Source organism: Anastrepha ludens, chromosome 5, assembly GCF_028408465.1.
Source record: "Anastrepha ludens isolate Willacy chromosome 5, idAnaLude1.1, whole genome shotgun sequence".
NCBI lineage: Eukaryota > Metazoa > Arthropoda > Insecta > Diptera > Tephritidae > Anastrepha > Anastrepha ludens.
This window is the reverse complement of record NC_071501.1, coordinates 112,183,741-112,208,905: the sequence shown is the minus strand read 5'-3', so window position 1 is coordinate 112,208,905 and position 25,165 is coordinate 112,183,741. Positions and strand designations below refer to the sequence as shown.

General features: G+C 38.2%; 1 protein-coding gene across 7 annotated transcripts in view; it reads left to right on the top strand.

Annotated features, from left to right (window-relative positions):
• The window catches only part of LOC128865155 (protein cappuccino), a 162,347-nt gene that overhangs the window by 77,537 nt on the left and 59,645 nt on the right, over positions 1–25,165 (top strand). For 5 of the 7 annotated variants that reach the window (XM_054105212.1, XM_054105214.1, XM_054105218.1 and 2 more), the window contains 3 exons: positions 14,418–15,119; positions 17,259–17,663; positions 22,760–23,491. In XM_054105212.1, coding sequence (XP_053961187.1) covers positions 14,418–15,119; positions 17,259–17,663; positions 22,760–23,491 — 1,839 coding nt within the window. The remainder of the gene's footprint in view (positions 1–14,417; positions 15,120–17,258; positions 17,664–22,759; positions 23,492–25,165) is intronic. The other 2 variants (XM_054105213.1, XM_054105219.1) reach the window with 2 other exon arrangements.

Genomic DNA, 25,165 nt, shown 5'->3' with positions numbered 1-25,165 from the left:
GTTGTAAAAGACTTCGTCTATTTAGGAACCAGCATTAACACCGATAACAATGTCAGCCTTGAAATCCAACGTAGAATCTCTCTTGCCAACAAGTGCTACTTTGGACTAAGTAGGCAATTGAGTAGTAAAGTCCTCTCTCGACGAACAAAACTAACACTCTACAAGACTCTCATCATGCCCGTCCTAACGTATGGCGCAGAAGCTTGGACGATGACAACATCCGATGAAGCGACGCTTGGAGTGTTCGAGAGAAAGATTCTGCGTAAGATTTTTGGACCTTTGCACGTTGGCAACAGCGAATATCGCAGACGATGGAACGATGAGCTGTATGAGCTTTACGACGACATAGACATAGCGCAGCGAATAAAGATCCAGCGGCTACGTTGGCTGGGTCATGTCGTCCGAATGGATACAAACGCTCCGGCTTTGAAAGTATTCGATGCGGTACCAGCTGGTGGTAGCAGAGGAAGAGGGCGGCCTCCTCTGCGTTGGAAAGATCAGGTGGAGAAGGACTTGGTGTGTCCAACTGGCGCCGGTTAGCACGAGAAAGAAACGACTGGCGCGCTTTGTTAAACTCGACCAAAATCGCGTAAGCGGTTATAGCGCCAATTAAGAAGAAGAGGTTAGCTTTTAGAAAAGCGTCCTCCTTTCTTCTGGCTTTAGTCTACTTTTCCTTAAGCTGTGCTTTAAAATAAGAAAAGCTTTTGTTAAATGTTTGCACATATTCAGCTGAATATGTATGACAAGACAGCAGGTTATCTTCTAAGAAATCCAATTTTTCCGCCAAAGATGTCAAATTCTGCCCTTGCATTTGATTGTAGAGATATTGACGAGTTACTTGTCTAGTGCCTGATGAGCTGGCAATACCTAAGATAAGCAAAATTGGCTTAGAAATCAAAACAAATGCAATAATTTTTATATTGACTTTAGACAAGCGTGTATCAAACCCTTTATATGACCCTCTATCTGCAAGTATCTGCAGCTAACTTTTATGCACGTGGCGAACTAATTGCACCAGGTATCATGTTCAACACTAACTTTCACTTGGACGGACTTGGAAATATACCAAACCGGGTTTTCAAAACCAAAAAATACAAAACAACAAAAATAAATTATACCCTAAATGAAATAGGCACCACTTATCCATTTATAACTATTAAAATCACAAACACCATTAACAAATGATAATATTCACCTGAAATATCATAATCCATCACGATTACTCAGCTTGGTAACTTAAATCCGTAAATATTCACGTCAAAACATACGATTTTACAGCGGTTAAACAAAAACGATAACGTGCGTTTCAGAAATAGCTATGTTTTGATTAACTGACAGCTAATGCAAAGTATGGGATTGACCGTAGGAGGTTGAATTATTTCAAGTTGTGAGAGTGCTTTTTTTGTAGTTGTGACAACTTTCTGAAATCCAATTATGGCCGCCTAAATAGCTTAAATCTACCTATGTGCGTCGTTCGCTGATGAAAACTATTGCCATTCTCTGTACCTTTTGTAGCATGAGAGTGGTTGTCTTTTTCTTAGAATGACCGTATTGGGATACGGGCCTGGCCACTTCGGCGTAAAGGAAGTACTTCAATGCCGCCCCTAACGTCATTCTGCACTTACTTTCCGTTGATCTTCAAGTTCAACCCATTGCCGCTCAGAGTGCTATTAGGTTGAAGGAGGTTGGCCTCTGGAGGTAATCTCTTATAGGACATGGTAGCATTTTGAGAAAGATTTTTCCTTCCTTCTCTGCACTTCGTACAGATCTTTCCGTACCCACACTGAGCATTAAGGGTAGTGCTAAAGCTATCTTTCCAAGCATACTGGATTGGAAGGAGGGAAGAGTCTGCACGGTTAGAGGTACCTATATTTTCACCGACGAATCCAAAATGGAAGCTGAAGTTCGAGCGGGGGTTTTCTCTAAATCAGTCAATATTTTAGTCTCCTTTAAACTTCCAAGTCTCCTTTAAACTGCCTAGTCGTTTTTTTTTTTAAGCAGAAGTCTTCGCGATCCCGCAGCCATACAGAATGCCGTCGCCATAATGCAGCTCGCTTCTGATGAACTCCTGTAAGGGAGTTTTCTTATCTGGGTTCCAGGTCATAGGAACATTGAAATTGCCGATGAGCCTGTCAAGAAGGGGTCAACAGCACCGATGTCAGTTGTTCCCATCTCAGACATCGGTGTCTCCTTGGCCGGTGTCCCCTTGACCGCGCTATCTTAGAAACACTTTGGTGTCAGTACGATAGAAGTAGGACGCTTGAAGAGCTGGGGATTCTCCGCTATGAAATTTCCAAACTCATAGCGGTGTTCACCGGTCATTGGTCGATCGGAACTCATGCAGATAAATTAGGGCTTCCGTACGAACCACCTTGCAGAAGCTGTGGGAATTCTGCCGAGAAAGAGACAGGTAAACACCTTCTTTGGAAATGTTCGGGTTTGGCGGCTGAGCACTTGAGGTTCCTCACTGTTCCCTTTTCTCTGCTTCACTACATCAACAACATGGATGGCTGTAGATGAGTTTTCTTCATTTAATTTTTACAGTTTTTCGCAGTTAGTGATCTAAATTATGGTATCAAAAAGGCACTCTAGTGCTACTTGTAGTGCACACTTGACAAGAGTACCCATCTAACCTACCTACTTAAGACTATCCAGGATTAGAGAATGCAGACAAGTGTTGAGCTGCCATATGTCTTACACAGCCAAACCACATGGTTCCCAAGTGCTCTGGAGTTCCACTAAATGGCGGAGAGTTACATGATAAGAAACTTATCAGGTTGATATCACAAGGGCTAGGTTGAGTTGATGATCACAAGAGCCTAACCTAACTAAAGGATTGGGCATTCGTATGCGTAATGGAATACAGTTCTTTCGCCTTCGAGACATATGTCACACGAAGACATGTCTCCAACTTCTGCTTTTGAAAAGGTGCCAGTTAAGTGAAATAACTATTTACGTTCCTCGTAAATAGGACAAGCTCCGTTTTGAGAGGATTCACCGATAGGCCGCATTCCGCCGCTTAACTAGCAACTGCGTGCTGTTGTCGCTGCATCAAGTCATGCGGAGTACCTACAAACTTTATTCTAGTAACTAGTGTCACGACGTCCGCGCAAGCAATCACCCTGCGGTCTCTTCTCACCAGCTCCTTCAGCAAATAGTTGACAATGACAACACAGAGAAATGGTGCGGGAACACCGCCTTGCGGAGTAGCCCTGCCAGTGTATGGATGCACCGCCTGCTGCGGCCATTCTATCGCTAAGCATTCTGTTGATTAATCTGGTAAGGTCGGCTTCGACCCTTAGTTTATCCAGAGACTTATTTTTTCCCCGAGGGGGTGGAAAAACGAAAAGGTCAGAAACATCAGCATACTCTCACTAGCTCTATAACATTCCTTCCCTCTCAGCTAATTCCACCCTGGGATTGCTAAAAACATTTAATCAAAGTGCAACCGTGGTTATGCCTTTTAGACACACTGGGCATACCTACGTCCACGTTCCTCTCCTAATAGCTTAGTTATATGCTATCGATAGCCTCCATTGCTTTGTGACCAATGGGCATCGCAAAGCTGCTCGTCCTCGACGCGTGTGTTTGAGTTCGTCTATTCGTGAAAACAGTCCAGAGACTTAGTGATTGCCTAACCTAACCTAGTGATTGCCTGTGGGATGTTATTAAAAGTGTCCTCACGTCGAAGAAGGCACCCACTGCAAACTCTCTCTGGTAGTAGGGACTCCTCCATATCTTTAACAATTGTATGCAGGGCAGATTCTACCGATATGCCTGGGTGTGCGACAAACGTATCCAAGGAATTTCGTTTCTTAGGTGCAAGTCAATGAGTCACTCTAGGGTTTTTAACAAGAAGGGTGAAAGGCTTCTCGACCTGCTGGTCTCCATAGGGGAGGCATGTAAGCTCCTGTTTGCCTTGGGTATGAAAATAAACCTCACCGTTCTCCACAATTTTCGTATATAGTCACTGGCTATGCAGCTCGCATAGGTAAGGATCAACCAACGGCATGATACTTCCGCAGATTTCGGCAATTGGGCAGGTATTTTGCCATCGGGACCAGGCATCTCTGAGAAGATCTGCCTTATTTAACGTGCTGAAGAAGCACCCTAAGAAACTGATTGCGCTGCTTGCAAAATTTTTTTTTTCCTTCTTTACTCCTCTCCGGAGTATGAGGCCTCGACAAGACTCTTACATCGTACCCGGTTCTGTGCTGTTGCTTTTGCACAGTCTCATGTTATGTCTGCATAACATCGACCTTCGCTAGTGTTTTTTGGTCTGCTCCCTTGCGGGTTCCAGTTCAGTGGCATTCTCGTGATGCTATCTGGTGGTTTTCTCAATGTGTGACCTATCCATGGCTGTAGTTTTTCTTTTTTTGGTTTTCTCTTCCCAAAAATTTTTCTTTGCACAGGTAATGGTCCACATTAGGGTATCAAAACGGCACGTAATTGCTACTTGAAGTGTGCCTGTGGCACTTTTGCCATTTTACCTACCGACCTATCCGTCACCACTTTCTGCACTTAGTTTGCCTAAGGAATGGTTCCACATTCGTTAATCTCCGCAGTGCGTCGTTACTGATGGTGTTTGGCCAGAATATTCTGCAGATGGTGCGGAGGCATTTGTTGACGAAAGATTGTAGCCTCTGTGTGGTGGTGTTAGACACCAGCTATGTTTCGCTTCCGTACAACAATACGGACTTTACGCATGAGCCGAATACATATCCAGGAATACATAACGTAAGTCAGAGGCTCATCTTTTGTTCAATATCAGTTCCTATATTTAAGGGGGGAGCCTGCTTTAGAGGCTTCAAAAAATCGATTTTTTCGTGGATTTTTTTGGGAAGGAAAGAATTATTCGATTGAAACGAATTTTTCAGGTTTTATTGTTTTATATTTCAACTGTCTTTTCAAATTTTTCCATTAAAATATATGTCATATTATGCCTGGTACAAGTATTTTGCCGAGGCGCCTCGAGTGTGCATGTGTCGTGCGGCGGGAAAGATGCAGGTCGTAATTTCCATATGAAACCAAAAGTCCAGAAACAATTTTATTTAAGTATAGTATAGCTTCTAGTTAAACTAAGAGAATTAAACAAAAAGTGAGAAATTCAACAATTTTTCGCTAATTAAAAAAAAATTCATTTTTTTGGAAAAACAAATTCACTTTAGATTGTTTAACAAGTGGGTTATACATAACTTTCTTAAGGTTTTTTAGGTTCAACTAGAAGAGAATTTAATTCCGAATACAATCAATGTTATCTCGTTTCGATAGGACGTTTAACTTTACCCCTATTTTTCCCGCCAATTAGGAAAAATTGTAAAAATAAAAAACCAGGAAATCGCGCGTCGACGTTTTTGTATATTAAAAATCGTAATTTTCTTGAACTTACGGCAATAATATGCTAATCAGCGATTCCTGGTTCATAGAGTTGCCCTTCAGTCACTTCAAAAAACTGGTTTTCGCCCCGATATTCGAGTTTGCGGGCTGTTCTGGCCTCCTTACTTGACAATGATTCCCGCGCGTTTTGTCGACTGACGCGCTCCTTGTCGACTTCCTTGGCGAAATTGTTGCATTACTGTCCAATTTTTAAATCAAGTAACTGCATGGTTTTAAATACTGCACTGTAGCCTTCATTGAATATTCTTCCAGCGATGTGAGCAGCAATCTCGATGATTTTAAAGCCTGAGTTAAGGTGTTTCGGTGCGATATGCCACACAGTGGAATTGAGCGACTCGTTCGCATTTTGTGTGTGCCTACCTAAACACCACGTTAGCAGATCGTCCTTAGATAATTCCTCGTACACAGGACGAATGTGCTTCTCGACATGTTCGTCAATTAGACATAGTGGATGCTTAAAAGCAGGCAGGGTGTTTGTCGCTTCAGCTTTACGCCACTCTCACCAGCTTTCAACGCCTTTTGGGCATTTGTCGTGGCGAGGTAATCCATCTTTAGAGCAATAATGATGTAGGTACAATACATACAATAGATCGAGGGGTGGAGCGCGGGCACTTCGAGCGATCTGGCCGCTCGTATACCTGCTCGACGCTTGCTCACAATTTCTTCTGTAACTCCGCAAATATTTTGAATTTGCTTCTGAAATTTTGAGAACACATTCTTGCATAGTTTGGGAAGACATTTATGCAAAAAAAAAATCGATTTTTTGAAGCCTCTAAAGCAGTCTCTCCCCTTAATGTAATGAAATTAGGTACTAATTAAAAAGACTGCAATCAAATTTTCTTACCACCTCTTCTTATTTTAACGAAAACTTCTCTTTCTCATTAACAAAAAAAACATTATTCAACGACCATCTTTAGAGTCGGTCGCAATAAGCTCTGAACACTTCCCGTCAGTCTCACAGCACGCACAGGCACAGCCGCCTTATGCGCTCTTATGCGGGCTTTGATCTTTTCTAGTGCATGTATTATATCTAAACTTCATTAAATATTTATTTCTTATATGAAAAGATATTCAAATAGGGAGGCATCATTTCTCATACAGCTCTCGCGTCTCATTTCCGCATAAAATCCGTTACTCAATCGCGTTTATGTCATTTATAATTCCACAAATATGGTTGAACAAATTCTATAAAGACAAAAACAAACGTGCACATGTATGTAGATATGTGTGCAAGCACTTATGTATAAATACACTAAATATGTACAGCATCAAATCTGAGTTCTATTCACCATCAACAAAGGAGTTGCTGCTGCGCAGTACCCCACAAACTCCTGCTTTTGAATTTACATTCTTTTGAAGCAGAATTAATATGCATAAAACTATATTTCGAAAGACATTTGCACTTTCGCACATACATGCACGTGCATACATACATACATACCTACATATATTTATCTCCGCACAGCACAGCGAAATTCATAATTCATAAGCAATACGATGAGTAAAATTGAATATTTTTGAAGCCTTTCACAGGGCGCAAGATGTGTACTTTTAGGCGTTCGTGCATGCAACCAAAGCCACCTCAAACCAAACAGTTACATATGTATGCATGTGTACAGGGTGACCCATGTAGTGTTTTTTTTTTCAATCATAATTGATTATGACAGTGACTGCTCGTTACCGCTGAAAATCTTAACAGAAAGCCTCAGAAAGTATCAACTTATCCGCGGAACCAAATGAATCTATTTTCGCTTCAAAACCAATGGGGAAATATCACAAACTTAGCTCCAAAGTCAAGGTTGTGTGATTCAAATATAGCGTTTATTGAAAATAAATGTCTGCCTGCTGTACCTAAATTCGGCGCCCAAGTGAAGAACACGCGCGGCTCCCGACATCGTGTGGTAAGCACTAATGAGCATATAGCCGTGAGCGTGGGACTCAGTCCTGGAGCATCGAACGCAACACCCCATCATTTCATGAGCATATAGCCGTGAGCGTGGGACTCAGTCCTGGAGCATCGATCGCAACACCCCATCATTTCATGCACCAGACTGGTACGAATTTTGCACACAGACTTGGCATTAATATTCGCTTACAAGATCCGAGGAGCAATTGAAGGCCCACGACAATCCGGCTCGCAATATCGCTTCTCAGTTGGCACTTGAATGAATGAATGAAAATAAGGTTTGCCCTTCGGCCTCTAGTCTTTTGTGCCCTCTGCTTATTACAATACCCCATCCAAGCTCAGTTCCCTTAATAAACTTGGCATAGAGCTGGATTGGGCTGAGCGTATGTGTTTCCTTCCAGACGCATCTGGCCGAGATATCTCAACTTTCTTCGCGCTATAGCGTCACATTCGGAAAGAAGGTGTGCTGGAGTCACCGGGGACTGGCCACAGAAACGACAGAAGTCAGTGGACCGTGAACAGGACAGGGATGTGCAGATGGCTACGCAATCTGCAGTGACCTGTAAGAAAGCTCAATAATCTAGAAACCAATGCATCCTCAGTGAGTGATAGTTTGGCGCAAATTTTGAAGCGGTGGCATCATTTTTCTTTGAATATGCGGCTGGAAACGCCATTTGGGTAAACGGTGAGCGCTACGAAGGCATGATCAGCAACTGTTTGTGGCCGGCAATTGAAGACATAGACTTGGACGATGTTTGGTTTCAGCACCTTGGCGCGACATGCCACGCAGCCCATGTCACAAACGATCTCTTGTACGTCAAGTTCGGTAATCGTGTCATCAGCCGTCTCGGCGATGTCATTTGGCCATTGTGGGGATGTGATTTCACATCGTTAGTCTTTTTTGTGGGATTCTTTGAAGGAATAAAGTTATGCGAACGATTAATTGACGACTCAGACCCTTGAGGCGAATATCGAATAAGCCATTCGTAAGGTAGAGAAACCAGAAGCTCTCACTAAGGTCTTGGCAAACTGAGCTAACAGGATACGCTACTGCGAAACAAGCCGTTTGCTACTGTGAAGCAATGTTTGCTTTTTCCTGTAATTCCATTAATAAATAATGGGTGTTAAAGGTTTGCTCACTTGTGACATTAGATTTCGGGCACTCCTTTACAAGAAGATTTAAGAAGGTGAAGAACATTAAATGTTTTTCGGTAAAAATGTTAGTAAAAAAGTATTTCTTACTTCAGTTGTACCGTTAAAACTTTTGAATACTACCTTGAATTTTTTATCAATACTCAGAAAGCTGATACTGTGCTTTGTTTCTCCTTCTCTTGACACTCCATCCACCCATGTGAAGGTCGGCTCATTGGAAATCCAAACTTTCTTATAATGAAGCCTGCAACGTTATCGTTCGCGTCGGGACTATTCAGTTATGCTGCCTGTTGAAATGCTAGTCTTTGCAAAACCTGAATTCTCTCAAACACTTCACATCATAAGAAATAAAGCTTTTTAAATTCTCCATTAACGAATCGATCACGGATTGCCGCAGTTACTCTATCATGTCCTGATTTAAGCGGAATATCAGGATGTATTCCATGTCATGCTAGTCCTGAACATACCGATACGAACTTTTGGGAGAGTTCTGCTCGTAAGCAGATAATTTTGAAAATGGAATGTTTTTCTACAAATTTTACTTTTCCTTCACTTTTGTGCAAAATTTTTAGGGCTAGCAACCCAGTATCTTGCTAAGGGAGCCGCTTTGTCAAGAGAGAGCGAGAAAGTTGCTTACTGAGCAAATCTTTTATTATTGAATCTCCTTCTATTATTGCATCCTGTTACATATCGAAAAAAAATTGATTTTTGTTAATTTTTTTTCGAATTTTTAAAAAGAAACCACTATATGGACCACCCTGTATGTGCATAACCCATTCACAGCAAAGGCATAAGCCTTTCATTGACGACCAACTGCGCTTTACTTTGCTCACCTCTGCTCTACAGTCCAGCATACGGAGTTATCTAAACTTAACAGCCTCACCGATCCCTGCACCCACAAGCTGCACATCAACACCGCTGTGGCTTACGCAACAAATCTGGCAGCATTTGGTTGAAATACGCGAACGCTTGATGACTTGTATTGCAACACTCATTCAGTGTGGCATGCACACATTCGCAGAGCTTGCCATTTGATAACGCCTGGGCGTTGCTCGTCACGCGGCCAAAAGTCAGAATTCGAAATCAAATTTCGTACGCTTCAAATATTTTTACTCAATTTTTCCATAGATTCCCAATTTTTTTTTTTTTTTCATCACTTTTATGTGAATGCATAGATATGTAGGAGTGTGTAGGTGTATGTGTATGACTGCCCACTGGCAATGCGCTGCTATTCCACTCGAGCTTAATTCTTTGCTGCGGTGATGCGGTGATGTGAACGAGTTGAGAGGTGCGTTGCGCTCTGGGGAGTTTTGTTACTGAAACGTGGTCAATTAAGTTTGCAACGTAATATTCCACCTAGCGCATGCGGTGCGGTGTATGTTTTTATGTATAAGTATGTGTGTGCGTGTGCGCGTACATATAATTGAATATACATTTACGGGTTAGTATATCGTTCATAGAACTCAACGTAACTACCGAATTATGTCGTTGCATTGCCACGCTCACCAGCAGTGCATCACAAATCCCCAAAACACGCACACTTGCACACCTACACGGATACTTTCTCACATATATGTATGTACATGCTCGCACCCACGAATGCCGATTAATGCTTGTTTCGCTCATTGACAACTCTCAAATGGCGCTGTAGGCGCTTTGGTATGTGCGCGTTTTGAAAATAAAGTCTGCGAAATGCGATTTAACACGGCAAAATACCAAAATTCTTCATATTCAAATATCCAGTTATGAGAACGAAAAGCCTTTCGGGAAATTTGGGAAGAGATAGATCGCTTTTTCGAATTAAAAACTTAGGGATGAAAATAAGCGAGTTGTATTTTGAATAACCGAATTTCAATTACAAAGAATTGAATTTTTCACATTTGAGAAGAATAAATTTGTGGCATCATCCTGTTTCTCACACTGGTGCATAGGGCCTCAGTAAAACACCTCCATCTGGTGATATTTTTTGCAAGGAGCTTGCATCCGATCCAAGTTTTTCCAGACGTTTCAACTTCCTTCTGGACAGTTCTCCTCCAAAATATTTTTAGACGGCCAACCTCGCGAGCACCTTGTGGATTCCAATCCAGTGCTTGACTACAGTTTTCATTTGAGTCCTTGCGATCGTATGCCCTAACCACCTCCACATTCGCAGTTTTATCATGTTAGCTACCGGCTGGATTTTGCACCTCTCGTATAGATCGCCGTTACTTATGGTGTTGGGCCACCAGATCTTCAATATCCTGCGTAAACATCTGTTCACACGGCTTTGAATTTTGTTTTCGATCCAATTATTTGTGAGCCAGGTCTCCGATCCATACAAGAGTACTGATAGTACATTTGTCTTTAAGATCCGTAATTTTATATGTATGCTGAGGATGCTCCAAGACTAGAGCTGTGCATACGCGCCGTTTGCTTTATTTATTTTGGTGATAACGTCTAGTTTCGCACTGTCTTCAGCGGCAATGATACTACCCAAGTAGGTAAAGGTGTCAACGTTTTCAATTTGATCACCATTTAAGAGGAACGGGCGGCTGCTAGTCGATCAAATTTGTATGGCTTTTGTTTTCTCGTGATTTATTTTTAGCCCTGCATTCAATGAGGTTGAGGACAGATCGTCAATTTTGCTCTGCATGTCGGTGTGTTTGTGTGCTCGGCTCGAAATATTTACATTCATTTGATTTGGATTAGCTTAAGGGCTAGACCCGGTGGTCTAGAAATTTCAAAAAATCGATTTTTTGTTTTTTCGATATTTCGAAAGTATAGAATCTTAAGAATATACTGTGAAACTTTGATGCGGAAATTCCCAATATTATAGCTTCTACAGCCCATTAACTATGTAGGTAGAGAGCGGTCCGCGCGCTCCTATACCTCAAACTTTAAACGCATTCATCTCGAAACGACTTTTTTCGGCCTGATGTTGTAAAAAAATAAAACACTACAACCGAATCGTCTGAAGTTTTTATATGTTGTTCACAACATCAATGGCCATCGCCCGTACTAGAATCATTTTATTATTTCAATTATTTTGTATTTTTTTTATTAAAAAATTAAAAAAAAAACCGATTTTTAGAGTGTCAAATTCGAAACCGTGCAATTTTGTCAATTTTTGTTTTCCTAGTAGCGGGACATATTTAGCTACAGTCATACTGATAAATAATTTTTTTAGTTTTTGTGCTTCAGATAAATAGAAGAGCCAAAATGGGCTACACCCTCCAGGTCCACTTTTTTGGGATGGTCAACTTCAGCACCATTTTTAAAACTATTAAAAGAAGTTAAATAAAAAGCCTAAAATATTTTAATATCGATTTCCATTTTTTTATTGTAAAAAAAAATTCCTCGAATACCCTAAATTTTCGAGCTCTAGACCACCGGGACCGGTTAAGGAAAATGTAGGCTGAGATAGAGAAGAGGCACAGAGTTGAAAGTGTGTGCGAGTTAATTATCTTTTAATTGCTTTTTTATTGAGCTCAGAGGTATGCCGATTTGTCTGTAAGCACACATCAAGTCCAGCTAAGCATTTCAGAAGTCTAATAAGAGAATTAGAGATATGAGAACAAAAAAATTGAAATTTGAAAAAGGCAGGCCACGAAGCAGCTTGGCCATCAAAATTTATAAGAAAAATTTATTTTCCGAAAATTTGGAACTCAAAAATATTCTATAATTTTTCTTCAAAAATTTTTTAATAAAATACATTTTATGCTGAACAACTAAAAACAACAAAAAAACAACAACAAAAATAAAATTTAAAGAATTGTCAAAGAAGCCGAAGATATTCCACTTTAAGTGGCTAGAGGTAGACATAATTTTCAAAAAATTTAATTTTTTTTTTTTGCATTTTCTTAAAGTATAATTTCTTAAAAATATTGTGTGGAAATTTGAGGTGAATCCGACAAATACTTTTCGGGTTATTCAGCAATTAACAAAGGGCGCTCGGGCGCTCCAGCAAAATTTTAAATGCGTTTTTCTCAAAACTATGTTTTTGAACTGGTGATCACTGTAACTTAAAAATAGCTTGGTAGATTTCTATAAAATGTATACTGCTTTTGAAAAGCGTAAAAAACTCATTCAGGCACGAAGGATTTCTTTTTTCAAAAATTTTGATTTATTTTTCAAAAATTTCCCTTTTTTTAAACAATTAATTGTCGGTTTTTTTCTCGAAAATCTGAAAAATATTTCTTGAGGCCACCATGTTGTTAATTTTGAAAAAAACGCTTGGACCAGGCGCAAGATGATACATTAATAAAATTCATTTCTCTTGTCTGAATGAGTTTAGATGAATCTCCAAGGACTTGTGATGATCAACGCCAGGGAATTCTGCGGCATCGGGCTCCACACAAACAGCGATAACTTTTACAACTATTTTTTTTTTTTTTAATTTAGCTAAAGTCAAGTCGAAACATGATGCATTAATGCTATGTTTTAATTTTTGTAAAATAAAGCAATTGACTAGCAAAAAATTTTTTTGAAAATCATCATTTTTTCGGGCCTCTGACTACCCCTAACCCCTTAAAAACTCTATACCAAAATATTGAACATTCAATAAATCTAAAAATTATTCAATTATTTTCTAAAATAATTCAACTTCAGTAATAAGCACAACTCGCTTGAACACATTAAGATCTTAATTGAATTCGATTTCGAGTTTTATTAAAATATAAAGACAGACTAATCAATATGCAACTCTCAATGCTTGTAGGAGTATTTTTGTTGGATGCGGGAACTTTGGCTCAACATTACATTGAGCCTTTACTGTAGCTCTATTAATTCCATGTTAGGAGCTCCATTCGAAGGAATCGCCCCAGCATCTTCCCTTCAGCTGCTCTCTTGTCGAAAGTCCAAGCTTTAAATATCTTAGTTATTAATTTATCGATACTCTAGCGTACCTTTCAAAGAGGAATATTAGTCACCAATTACATACGGCAATTCTTTAATAGACCTCATTTTATTATCGTTCAAATTATCGTGCTATCCGTTTATCAGCACTTCAACTTTCTGTTTTCTACTCTCTACTTTTAGTGTTATAACGACAGACTCTGACTTTTTATACATCTAAATGTGTTACTTTTTGTGCATCACCCTAACCTAACTTAATAAGCATTTCATGACAGGTGAAAGTTGCAGATAACAGTTCGTAAATTTTGCTTAAAATATAGCCGTTTTTTATAAACAATCGTTTGTAATTTACAACTGAGATTTAATATAGTTCATCTTTCTTATTGAAAGGGGTATTTCAAAAGCGACCCCTAGATGTCAGTAGTGAATAATTCCTAGGCGGTAGATAGCCTAGGTGTTTTTATTGTTGAAAGTAGTCGTCCGTATGAGTCGGCAATTCAAAGGTTAGTGAAAAAATTTCAAGAGACTGGTTCTGTCGATTATAGAAAAAGGACTTTCAGTCCAAAAACTAGTCGATAGGTTGAGGATATTCCTGCTGCAACGCAAAATGTTGCTGAACAACCTTCAACATCGATATCTCGAAGCAATATTTTACAGTTTACTCATATATTTTACTCGTAATATTTATATTATATCTAATAGAGGCAAAGCCAATGGCAGTTTACAAATAAACTCGATTTGAATGCCTTTAAAAAAAAAAAAGTATGTAAGCTCATAATAGCTAACCATCATTCATATTTCTATGTGTATGTATGTAAGTTTGTATAAATATGTATTTGCATATCTCGAAAAACCAAGTAGTTGTACCAAGTAGTTGCTTCTTTCAAAATCTCTTTCTACAAATGTGTTCTAATAAAATGTATACTCTTATCTACAATAAATAATTCTGCATCTACATAAATACAAACTAAATTCCTTGCATGCCGTTTTGGAGTTCTTAAACTTGTTTTGGAGTTAATGTTACGAAATGTAAGAAATAGTTCTGTTAAGATTTTTAATGAATCCCACAGCCATTGTTAACAATTAATCTCTTGAACATCTTAATTATTAAAATTACTAACACGCGCAGGGAAACCCCAAAAACCACAATCGGCAAAGAAAAAGATATCAAAACTCTTCAGCAGAAAAGTTGATTATGAGCCCGAAGAGTCGGCAGCAACAGAAGATTACAAAAAGAGTACAGGTAGCAAACAAAAGCGTCTTGCACCAAAGCCACCTGAGACAAAAGAACTTCTGAGCGATATTACAAAAGAGAGTACAGCGCGCTCACAACAGGTGGTGATAACGGCACAGCATGAAAAGGCAGACGAAATAACTGCAACAGCTAATAAAGTAAAGCCATCAAACGATTTTGAGCATACAACACCCACAACAACAAGCGCACTAAAGGTTGAGCAAACACCAGCAAAACAAGATAATGAAGATCACCGTGAGTTCATTGAGCATCTCTTCGCTGCGGTCGCCAATAATAGCAGCAGCGAAGCAATTGAAACCACAACAGCAGCCGATGTAGGCAGCGCAACGGACGATGAGCGCGATTGGTTAGACTATGACGACGAAGAAAGCGGGGGCAATGATGGTACAGCACAGCAGAGAACGAATTTTAGAAGCAAGCAAGCAAAACAAACTCGAAAACATGCCTACAAACAATTGGAAGAATCAACAGTTGGATCTAGCGCGGTGGTGGAAAGTTTCCAAGAGCTTCCAGCGTCTCGCACAACCATAGACAATAACGACGCTACTAAGTGGAATGTCAGCTCAAAGCGAAATGGTAGAGTATCCACACACATAACCACTGGTAGTAGAGTAATAATAAAAAACCTCATTGTATTTATGTCGGGGGGAAGGTGAAGCGTCAAAAGCGTGATTTTGTGAGTGCAAAGTACGGTGAAAGAGAGGCTCAGTCAGTGCTGATAGAATGGACGGAGAGACTGTCGTCAGTGTTGAACAAATGCGATGGTGTAGAGTTTACACTGGACTGATAAAAGTGTTAGCAAAAATATTCCAATGAAAGAGGGCGCCATAAAGAATATTAATTCAAAATAAATAGAGAACAGGACGTCATAATGAATATTAATTAAAAAGAAACAAAAAAAGTGAGTTATCATGTATTGGCTTCGAAAGAGTGTTTTTCTTTGTCGACAGTTGGAAATGACTAATATTTTAGGAGATTTTAAGTTTAAAAAAAAAATCGCGTGCAAGAAAAGATTTTCCAATCGTTTTTATAGATAATACTGTGGGTTATATATATGTAATTGGCGCTTACACCCTTTTTGGGTGTTTGGCCGAGCTCCTCCTCCAATTTGTAGCATACGCCTTGTTATTGTTTCACAAATGGCGGGTACTACAGTTTTAAGCCAACTCCGAATGGCAAATATTTTTTATGAGAAACTTTTTTATGGCAGAAATACACTCAGAGGTGCCTGACGAGTGGCGACCGATATTAGAAAAGCTTTTTCTTCATTTTGGTGTTTCATGTACGGAAATTCAAACCTACGAACTGTGGGTTACCTTGAACTTAATTTCATGATCATCCAAAATAAATGTAATGCATTATAAGCTTTGCCCTTCTCAGTTAAAGCGGTCCAATAAATTATGTTTTTCTAAAAAACCTTCCGTTTCTGCTTAATGCATCTCCAATGTGGAAGCACTTTAAGAAAACTCCCCTGAACTCATCTATCATATAATATAATTTGCTATGATATGATTCCACTTTTGAGCTTAACAAAGACATATTAACTTTACACAATAAAGCTTGATAATGTGGCTCAATGTAATGTTTAAACAATAAAGCTTGATAATGTTTCAAGTTTTACCTTCCTTATGCGCCTTGTTCCAGATGACGGTATTCTTTCAAAGCAAATTTATTCGGTTACAAATTTTGAGTTAAATTTTTGTAAACAAGATAAAAATTTCAGAATTGCTCCGAATTTAGATAGATTTAGCTGCTTTCATAGTACTTACCATCTAACATAGGCATTTTTCATCATCTCATGCCGACTTTGGAAGGTTCTGAAATGTTTAATATTACACTATTTTAAATTTTTGGAATTCAAGAGCTTAAATCTTTTCTGTTTTACTTGGTCATACCCGTGCCTTAGTTTACATATTTTGATTCCTATTTTTTAAATGCCCGAAGAAGTGATCTTCCTCGCTACAGCACATATCAGATCTCCTATATTCAACTTTTACTTGGGGAAGTTAGAGAATTCAACTTCATTCCACATTCTGAAATATTGATACAGTTTCTGAAACGCAGATGATGTTTAAGGGTTAGGAAAGTGTATAATTTGAAGACAGCTTAAAATTTAGGTAATTCTATGTCAATTGATCCTTGTGTGTAAATATGTCGCCACGCTTTACGTCTAGTATGCTTTCGGTCACATATAGTATATAAATAGATTGACCACCGACTGGCCTTCGAATGCCTGCATGACCTCAGGTGATTTACTTTACATATACGAGTATGCGAGCTTATTAATTTGATTAGCTTCCCCCAAGAGCCTTTACTGCTCATATATATGTACATATGAATTTCCGTTTTACACCTTCAACACGCGACTACTTAGTAGGTATGTATGAGTGTTTAACATGCATTAAAGTTTAAATACATATAACACACCTTGGAACACCGATTCCATACCACCTCAATCCCAACTCTCCAAAATACAAAAGCTACCAAGTGAACAGCACTGACGGCCAATATAAGCGTCACGCCGCTCCGCGCCTTCCAACTCTTCTACCACTATTGCTTTCAACGTTCGTTTTGTTTGGCTGGCTTTCTTTGCTGGAAGACAGCAACAAAGCAGACACAGCTCCAACTGAAGCTCCAGCTAGAGTTCTACTACCAATTTATAAATCACACAAACCAATTTCCAGTGTGATTTTAGTAATGCTTTACATTTCACAGGCAACGCATCGCCGACAAATGAAGAACGAGTTAAAACGTCAAAAAGTGTTATTAGTAGTGATTGTGAAGGGGCGCAATCGATTAGTCTTGTTGTTGCTGGTGATTGTGGTTGTGGCATAGCAAATCCACAAAGTATCAAAGATCAAAGACAAAGAAAAGGTGAAATTAATGAACCAACGGATCAGTGTGTTGACAGTGAAAAATCTGAAAAATTCAAGCAAATTACAAAGCATGAGAAGACATTGTGCTCGCGCAGGTTGGTCGTGCAAACAGAATCATGGAAAACGGCGAATGCCATAAAACGTGTTGAAGTTCAATATCGAGAACAAGGAAAAAAGCAAGAGGAAAGTGTGCACAGAAAGACGGTGGAAGCGGATAGTGCAGTCGCACGCAAAGAAGCCACAGGTGGGCAAAATAGGAAAACACAAAAACAATCTGGTAGTGAAACAAACAGTTGAAATACTTTATAACTATTTGTAGTTTTCACTAATTAGCCGAATTTGTATATTTTAAAACATGTACGAGTACTATGTATAGATTTTTTTGAAACGGTACTTGAGCAGTGAGTAGCTGGTAGTGAATAGATGTGTGTATGCGTACGTGTGTGTGCATCTTATGATCTACTATGATCAAATTGTCATCCCATTTTTTAAGATAATATTCAATAAGAAATTAAGCGAATACATGAAAAAAGATTATAAATTAACTGATATATGGAAATACAATAAAATAAGTAAAATGCAATAAAGTTAAGTAAAATAAAATAAAACGAAGTGAAGTAAAATAAATTAAAGTAAAGCAAAGTAAATAAAAGAAAATATAGTGAACATGCAATAAATATAAAATTATATAAAGTGATTAAAAATAATAATAAAATAAAGTAAAGTGAAGTAAATTACAAACAAAAATAAAGTAAAGTTTATAAAATATATAAAAAAAAGTTAATATGAAATAAAATAAATTAAAATTAATTTAAAAAAATAAATTAAATATAAAATAAAATAAACTAAAAATTAAAAAAAAAATTTAAGCATCGTAAGTGTGTAATAAATTAATTACAATGAATTGTTAAAATGAATTGTATTGGAAATTGTGAAATCATATAAGAATAACTAAAATTAAATTATATATGTACGTGCATGTAATTTAGAACGAAATTAAGTACAATCCAGGGTGAATGAAGAAGACCCTAAATCTATAAAAATAATTAAGATAAACCGAAGTGGAATAAAGAAATACGACTTGAGAACTAAATAAAATTTAAACAAAATAAAAACAAGAAGAAGCTTCATACAAAATCAAAAAATAAATATATGATATATATAACCATATGAAATTAATTTTAAATTTGTGTAAAAATAAATTTCGTGTTAATTTATTTAATTTGAAATAAATTTTAAATAATTTTAAATAAAATTTTAAATAATTTTAAATTAAATTTTAAATAATTTTAAATTAAATTTTGAATAATTTAAATTAAATATTAAATAATTTTAAATTTAATCAAATTTATTTAAATAATTTTTTTTAAAACATAATTTTAAATTTATTTAAAATAAATTTTAAATTATTTAAAAATAAAATTTCTGCTCCAAGAAAATTTCGAAATAAAACTAAAACGAAATAAATGAAAGAAAATCAGCCACATCACTTTGCACCCAATCGCCCAGTCAGAACGCAAACTTGCCACGCTTGTCAGACCACTTTCCATTCAGTTATTTTTCAATGCTTCATCACAATCCCCTTCCGCACTCAGCTTCTGCCAAAACCTTCAACTCCACCTTCTACGCATTATTTGTACATACCTATCTACCATACATACAAACAACTAGTCTAAATGTTTAGTTGCCGCTAATTCCGATTTGGTCATTTTGCTGCCATGTCATGTTGCACGCAACCTCCTTCACAGTTCAGCGGCTCCGCGGTACAAATTCCAGTTCCAAGCGAGTAGCCACAAACAGTCTGCAAGCGCGCCTATGCATGCATACATATCTATGTTAATATATACATAAATACATACATATGTATGTATGTAGGTATTGTTTTGCATGTAGTGCTCGAGCGTGTCCCTTAACCTAGCAAAGCAGAAAATGAACCAGCATGAAGCGGCGCAACCTCATTTTTTACGGTATTTGCGCATGGAAATCAAAGAAATATATAATGCAGCTACTTTGCCACAAATATAGCGTTTTTAGCAACAAAAAGTCCTACTTTAATTCTACACATGACCTTCGCCTACCAGCCTACGACCTTAACATGCTTCCGGTAATTTTTCGATGCTTTGCATTTTTTAGAATTTTTCTCTCAAATCATGCAATTTATATTTTATGTATTTAAGTATTTCACAATAATTGTTTGTGTGATTAATTTTAATTTTAAATCATTGGTTCTTAACGGGCTAAATTTACTTCTACGGCCTTTTCTTGCTTTCATTCCCTGTGCTGCTTTATTATTATATTTCCAGTCTTCTCTGCCCTCTCTCTCTCTCTCTCTCTCTGGTTTGTCTTCTCCCGAAAGAGCACTGGAAGTGAGTTTTTAAATTCTTTGGTTCGCATTATCTTCCGGCATCTGACTTTTGTTTACAAAGCCACTGTTGGCTTTTTTTTTTTGTGTCTGACTCTGAAAGCCTTTAATTGTCATGTGTAGGCTGTGCTGGAAGACAATAAAAAAGAAAAAAAAAAACAATATTTACAGAACGTAAAGTATGACTTTGCCAAGAAAAGCACCCATAAATTGGCTGCTTATTAAAAGTTTGATGTCATAAATTTTGTACTTTAATTGTTTATGCCAAGCAGATGGTGGGAAGATTGATTATGAACGCGCAAGTATTCAAAAACTTCGAGCTGTATTTTTTAGCGAACGGAATGCTCGGTTTATTGACGTAACTAATGGTGACTAAAAATAAATCATGAGTATCAGCCTTGCAATATGAAGTGGGGTAAACTTGGAATGTGAAGTTTGAACGAAAGCAGAGCTACTACTCCAACTCTCCTCATGGCGAGATACCAGTCAAGGTAAATACGCCCACCTCTCCAAGTTTTATTGATATGCATGGTAAATAAAATTCGGAAGGTGTGGTCAGCATTAGACCGTTAAACGGTTCTCAGCAAATTTGAAACAATCAGCTGATTAGCTGAAGTAACTGGGGTCATGACTACGGTTTGCTTACGAAAAAACTGAGACTGCCTTGGTGATATACGAAAAAAAACATGAACACAGTCCACACTCTTGCTAATTCGTTACCCTGTGAGCAACGATTGATTAGACGATTATGTGAAAGCGTGGCACATGAGTGGGCAGAGTTCTGCTACTCGTACTCGCTCAATGTCGTTTTTCATCAAAGCTGAAAGCGAAGCCTGGTAATCAATCATTCTTGTTTGATATATGGCATCTTTGGGGTTCTCCTAACGATTCCTTAAAATTATTTTTTGATTTTAGTAGAAATTGCGCATCCATGCCAATTGTCTCCGCTTTGTAAATCAAAAGAATATTGTATTGCTTGCAGTCTCCTTTGATCTCAAAACGATGGAAAGGTTGCCTATGCTACTTCGAACAACAAAACTTGTTCAAAATGGCTGAAGAGTATTCCTTTCGCCTCAGGCGGCTTCGGAAGTGGCATATTCCACTCATTAATATTAATGTTAAAGGGATGGCGGAGAAATCTGTTTCTAGGATTAAAACAGCAGAAATGCTCACAAAAAACACGCACGGTCTTGCATCAATTCTGCCAACCGCATAACACTTGCAAAATGCATCAAAAACAGACTAACTGGCCCCCAAGATAGATTTGAACACAAACTATAATATACGAATACCCGACAGAAAGGATTGTCATACCAGAGCCATATCAATTGAAAGTGGTCACCATATTTATGGCTTACATATGGACAATGACACTAGATCGAGAGTGTACTCGGAACACTTATCATCAAATTGCTCCTTTAGACTCCCACACCAGTGTAGCGTCTTCCAAGTTGAGATCTACGCTATGGACAAAGCAGCAAAACCGATAAGACTAAAGGACTTACCTCCGGCAATCCTTAGCATTTTTGTTGATAATCAGGCAGCGATCGAATCACTGGCCTCAACGCGCATCAATTCGAGATCTGTTAAAGAATGCAGGAGATCACTCTCGCTTATCCAACAACATCCACTCTGGAGTGAAGAGAAATTAAAAAGCGGATGAGTGTGTAAGGAAAAGCTCTGAGCTTGACCTTGAGCGAGTAGTACAGGGCATAAGCCTTCCTCTGAACGAACTAAACACAGCGATCGACTTGAACGTAATCGCGGAAACCAATAGAAGGTGGGCTCTGGCAACAAACTGCAGGGTCTCTAAAGCGTTCTGGCCAAAACTGAAGCTTAAAAGGACAAAATGTCTGGTTGCATTCAACAGATCAACTACCTTACAGATGTTATAACATGTAACTAACTGCACGATTGGCTCGTAGCATGAGTGTACCTCACAATAACGTCTGCCGGAGCTGTGAAGATGGGGAAGAAATTGAGTCGGAACAACACCTCCTCCGTGGATTCCCTGTACTTCATAGAAGCCGTGCCAAATATCTTGGCTCTACGCTCAATCTAACCCAGCTCTATCTTGAGTTTAATAAGGGAACTGTGTCTGGATGAGGTACAGTGATGAGTAGAAGGCACAAAAGGCCATGAGATCGAAGTGCAAACCTCATAAAGAATCTATCTAGCTATATATGCCTTCCATATGTTTTGAATACCCCGGATGTTTTGCCCCAGATTTCCGTCTCTTTCTACGCTGACGTTATAGTCTATCTGAAGCTCGATTTTTTTTTTTTTTACTTTTTAATAACTGCTTGCCGAGATTTCATATCCTTTCCATTCGAAGCCTGCTCACTAAAAACTAAATCTTAGTAAATGGCACCTGAATATCGAAATTATGAGCTAAGCTTCCCTATAATTGCAAAATATCGTGAAGCTGTGCAAGGTAAACTCTGTACTTGGAAGGGTAGCCTTTTTCATTTAATTTAATTAATTAAATTTATTTTATGTGAAAAGATTAGAATCCCATGTGTGTATGTGTGTACCTAAGCTTCTGAATGATCTCATCTTTCAAACGATCTTCTGGCTTATCATCCGAGCGTTTACTCCAACCTACGGTTCATGCCGGTGATAAAAGTTTCATCTGAAATTGATTAGTTTAGAAATATCATAGCTCATTTGCTCATTTAGCTTATTGTTACTAATATTTCCTAGAAGTGTTTACTCTCCATAAACTATTTAGACTCTGAAAAAATTCTCACTCACTACCAACCAAACTGGAAACTGCCATTTCCTATCAGATATTCCTTAACTCAACGCATCCGCATTCCCATTCTGCTGCATCACCACACTTCGCTCTTTGACACAATACTAAGTATTTAGTAGTGAAAGAAATATTTCTCTCTAACATTTGATTCTTTTTATCACCTCACATTTTGGCTGCTGTGGCACAATTTTCCAAAATCGCCTTTTTTACTGCACTGTTGTAGACGCACTGGACGAAGGAGAAGTCTATGATGAGTACAACAACATGCTCGTCTCCGGTCGCCAGTTCAACCGGCAACAGCCACAACAACAACAACAACAAAACTACGATATTATTCTACTCAAGGAAATGTCAACAAGTTCTGATTCACTCTTTACAGACCCCATTTCACCGCGCAGCATTGGCGAACAGCAGCAACAACAACAACCACTACACCCAGAAGCTGCCAATGAAGTGGATAGAATTTCACGTCCATTCAATCGTTTGGCAGCGCGTGGCCTCAACGATCTACCCACGCTTATCAAAGAACGCCCGATTAGCGAGATCAGCATAACATCAGCCGATACTTCGGGTATACTCTCGCCGACAACAGCACGTGCTGTGCACGAGCTGCAACGAAGACATCGCGCCGATAAGGTAGCGCATTTGTCAGTCTCACAAACAACTTACTTAGAATTGGTGCCTGATACAAGTCCGGAAATCGAATCGGATAGTCCGGATGAGCAAATGGCGTTGCAATTGGGCAAGAAATTGGCGCAGGTGCTGAGTAGTAGTGGGAGTAGTGGCAGTGCGGCGACAGCGACGCCGCAAGATGGAACGGCAGCGAACAGCGTAGGTGGCGCGGACCTCTTCAGTAACATAGCGAAGACAAAGAAGATTGAGTTGCATAATTTATCGTCGATGCTGGGAACGGCAGCGAGCGCAACAACAGTGACTTCAACAGAGGAGAAAGCGGGTGAGTGAAACACTTTTTTTTTATTATTTACTAGTGAAATTTAAACAAATTATAGCAACACTTAAAAGAAAATTACAATTAATGAGAAGGCGCTTTAAATGTATAATTTCTCCAAGAATAAAAATAAAAAATAAGAAATTAAAAAAAAGAAATATAAAAAAATTAAAAAAAAAAATAAAAATAAAAAAATATACAGAATGAGTAAGTGGAGAAATCCCCTTGGGTTCATAATAAGAGCAGTGCGACATATTGCAAACTATTTATTTATTTTTGATTTTCCCTTTTTCCCCTTTATATAAATATCATGATGGAAAGAATAATGAGATGGAGCCTATCGTCGTCCCGTTACTTTGCTCTCAGCGAATTTGACAACGAGTTACGTGATTTTAGCTCCAGTTTGGCCAGATTACCATTTTCGTAACTTGTTTTAGCATTTTTTTTGTTATTTAGTCTCGGAGTTTTAGTTTTTTCTACATGACATTTTTCTAGCCTGTTCTAATTAAAATTTAATGCTTATAATTTTGTAAAATATACGCAAAAGCCAACGAAAAATTGCATAAATTATTGCTATTAGTGCCTCAACCGTCCAGCACATTATAAAAAGGTTTCGCCACGAAAACAGGATAGAAGATAAAGACAGATTTGCTCCAAATAAAATATTTAATGATGCAGATAAGAAGAGGATTGTTCGCAAAGTTAAAGAAAACCCCGATTTAAGCGCTCCAAAATTAACGAAAGAAGTCGAAAAGTACTTAGCCAAGATCTGCAACCCTGAAACTGTTCGTAGAGTTCTGCCCAAAGAAAATGTTGATGGAAGGACTGCTCGAAATAAGCCGTTGATTAATGCTCGTAATAGAAAAGAAAGAATAGAGTTTTGCAGACAACATTTGAACGAAAACATTTCGTTCTGGAAGTCCGTTGTTTTTGCAGGTGAAAGCAAATTGAACCTTTTCAGGTCTGATGGGAAGTTCTGCGTTTGGAGAGAACCGAACACCGCGCTTCAACCATGTATTTTGCGTTGCATGCCCTATTCAGGCGTCGGAAACTTAACATTTATCGAAGAAAACATGAATAAAGAGATGTACATGGTATTGCTAAACGATAATTTAGTAAAAAGTGGGGGTAAAATTTCCATTAGGGATTCGTTTAGGTTCTTCCAAGACAACGATCCACGCATACGTTTGGTATTGTAAAAACTTGGCTTATCTGGAACTGCCCACATGTAGTACAGACACCTGCACAGAGTTCAGATCCCAACTTATTGAGAATTTGTGGTCAGTGCTGGAAAATAAAATAAGAAACCACAATAAATATTAGCCGTAATCATAAAATCGAAATATTAATGTGTTTATGTTTTTTGAATACTTTTAATTTAGTGCATCATTTAAGCTGTGACCTCAAAACTGTAACTGAGTTATTTTAATTTGCCATATCTTTTTTATGAAGAAACATTTTTTGCTATTTTTTGTTATTAAATAAAACATGTTATTAAACAATAAAAAAAATATAAGATTTTTTTCTGTAATGAAAATACCATATTTGATATTTCAATAATTTTTTTATATTGCTGCATCACATAAGCTGTGAGTCACTGTATACATATGTATATATGTGCTCGTATACAACACTATATGTCGTATGCGATCGGCTTTTAGGCGCACGCCGCTACTATTT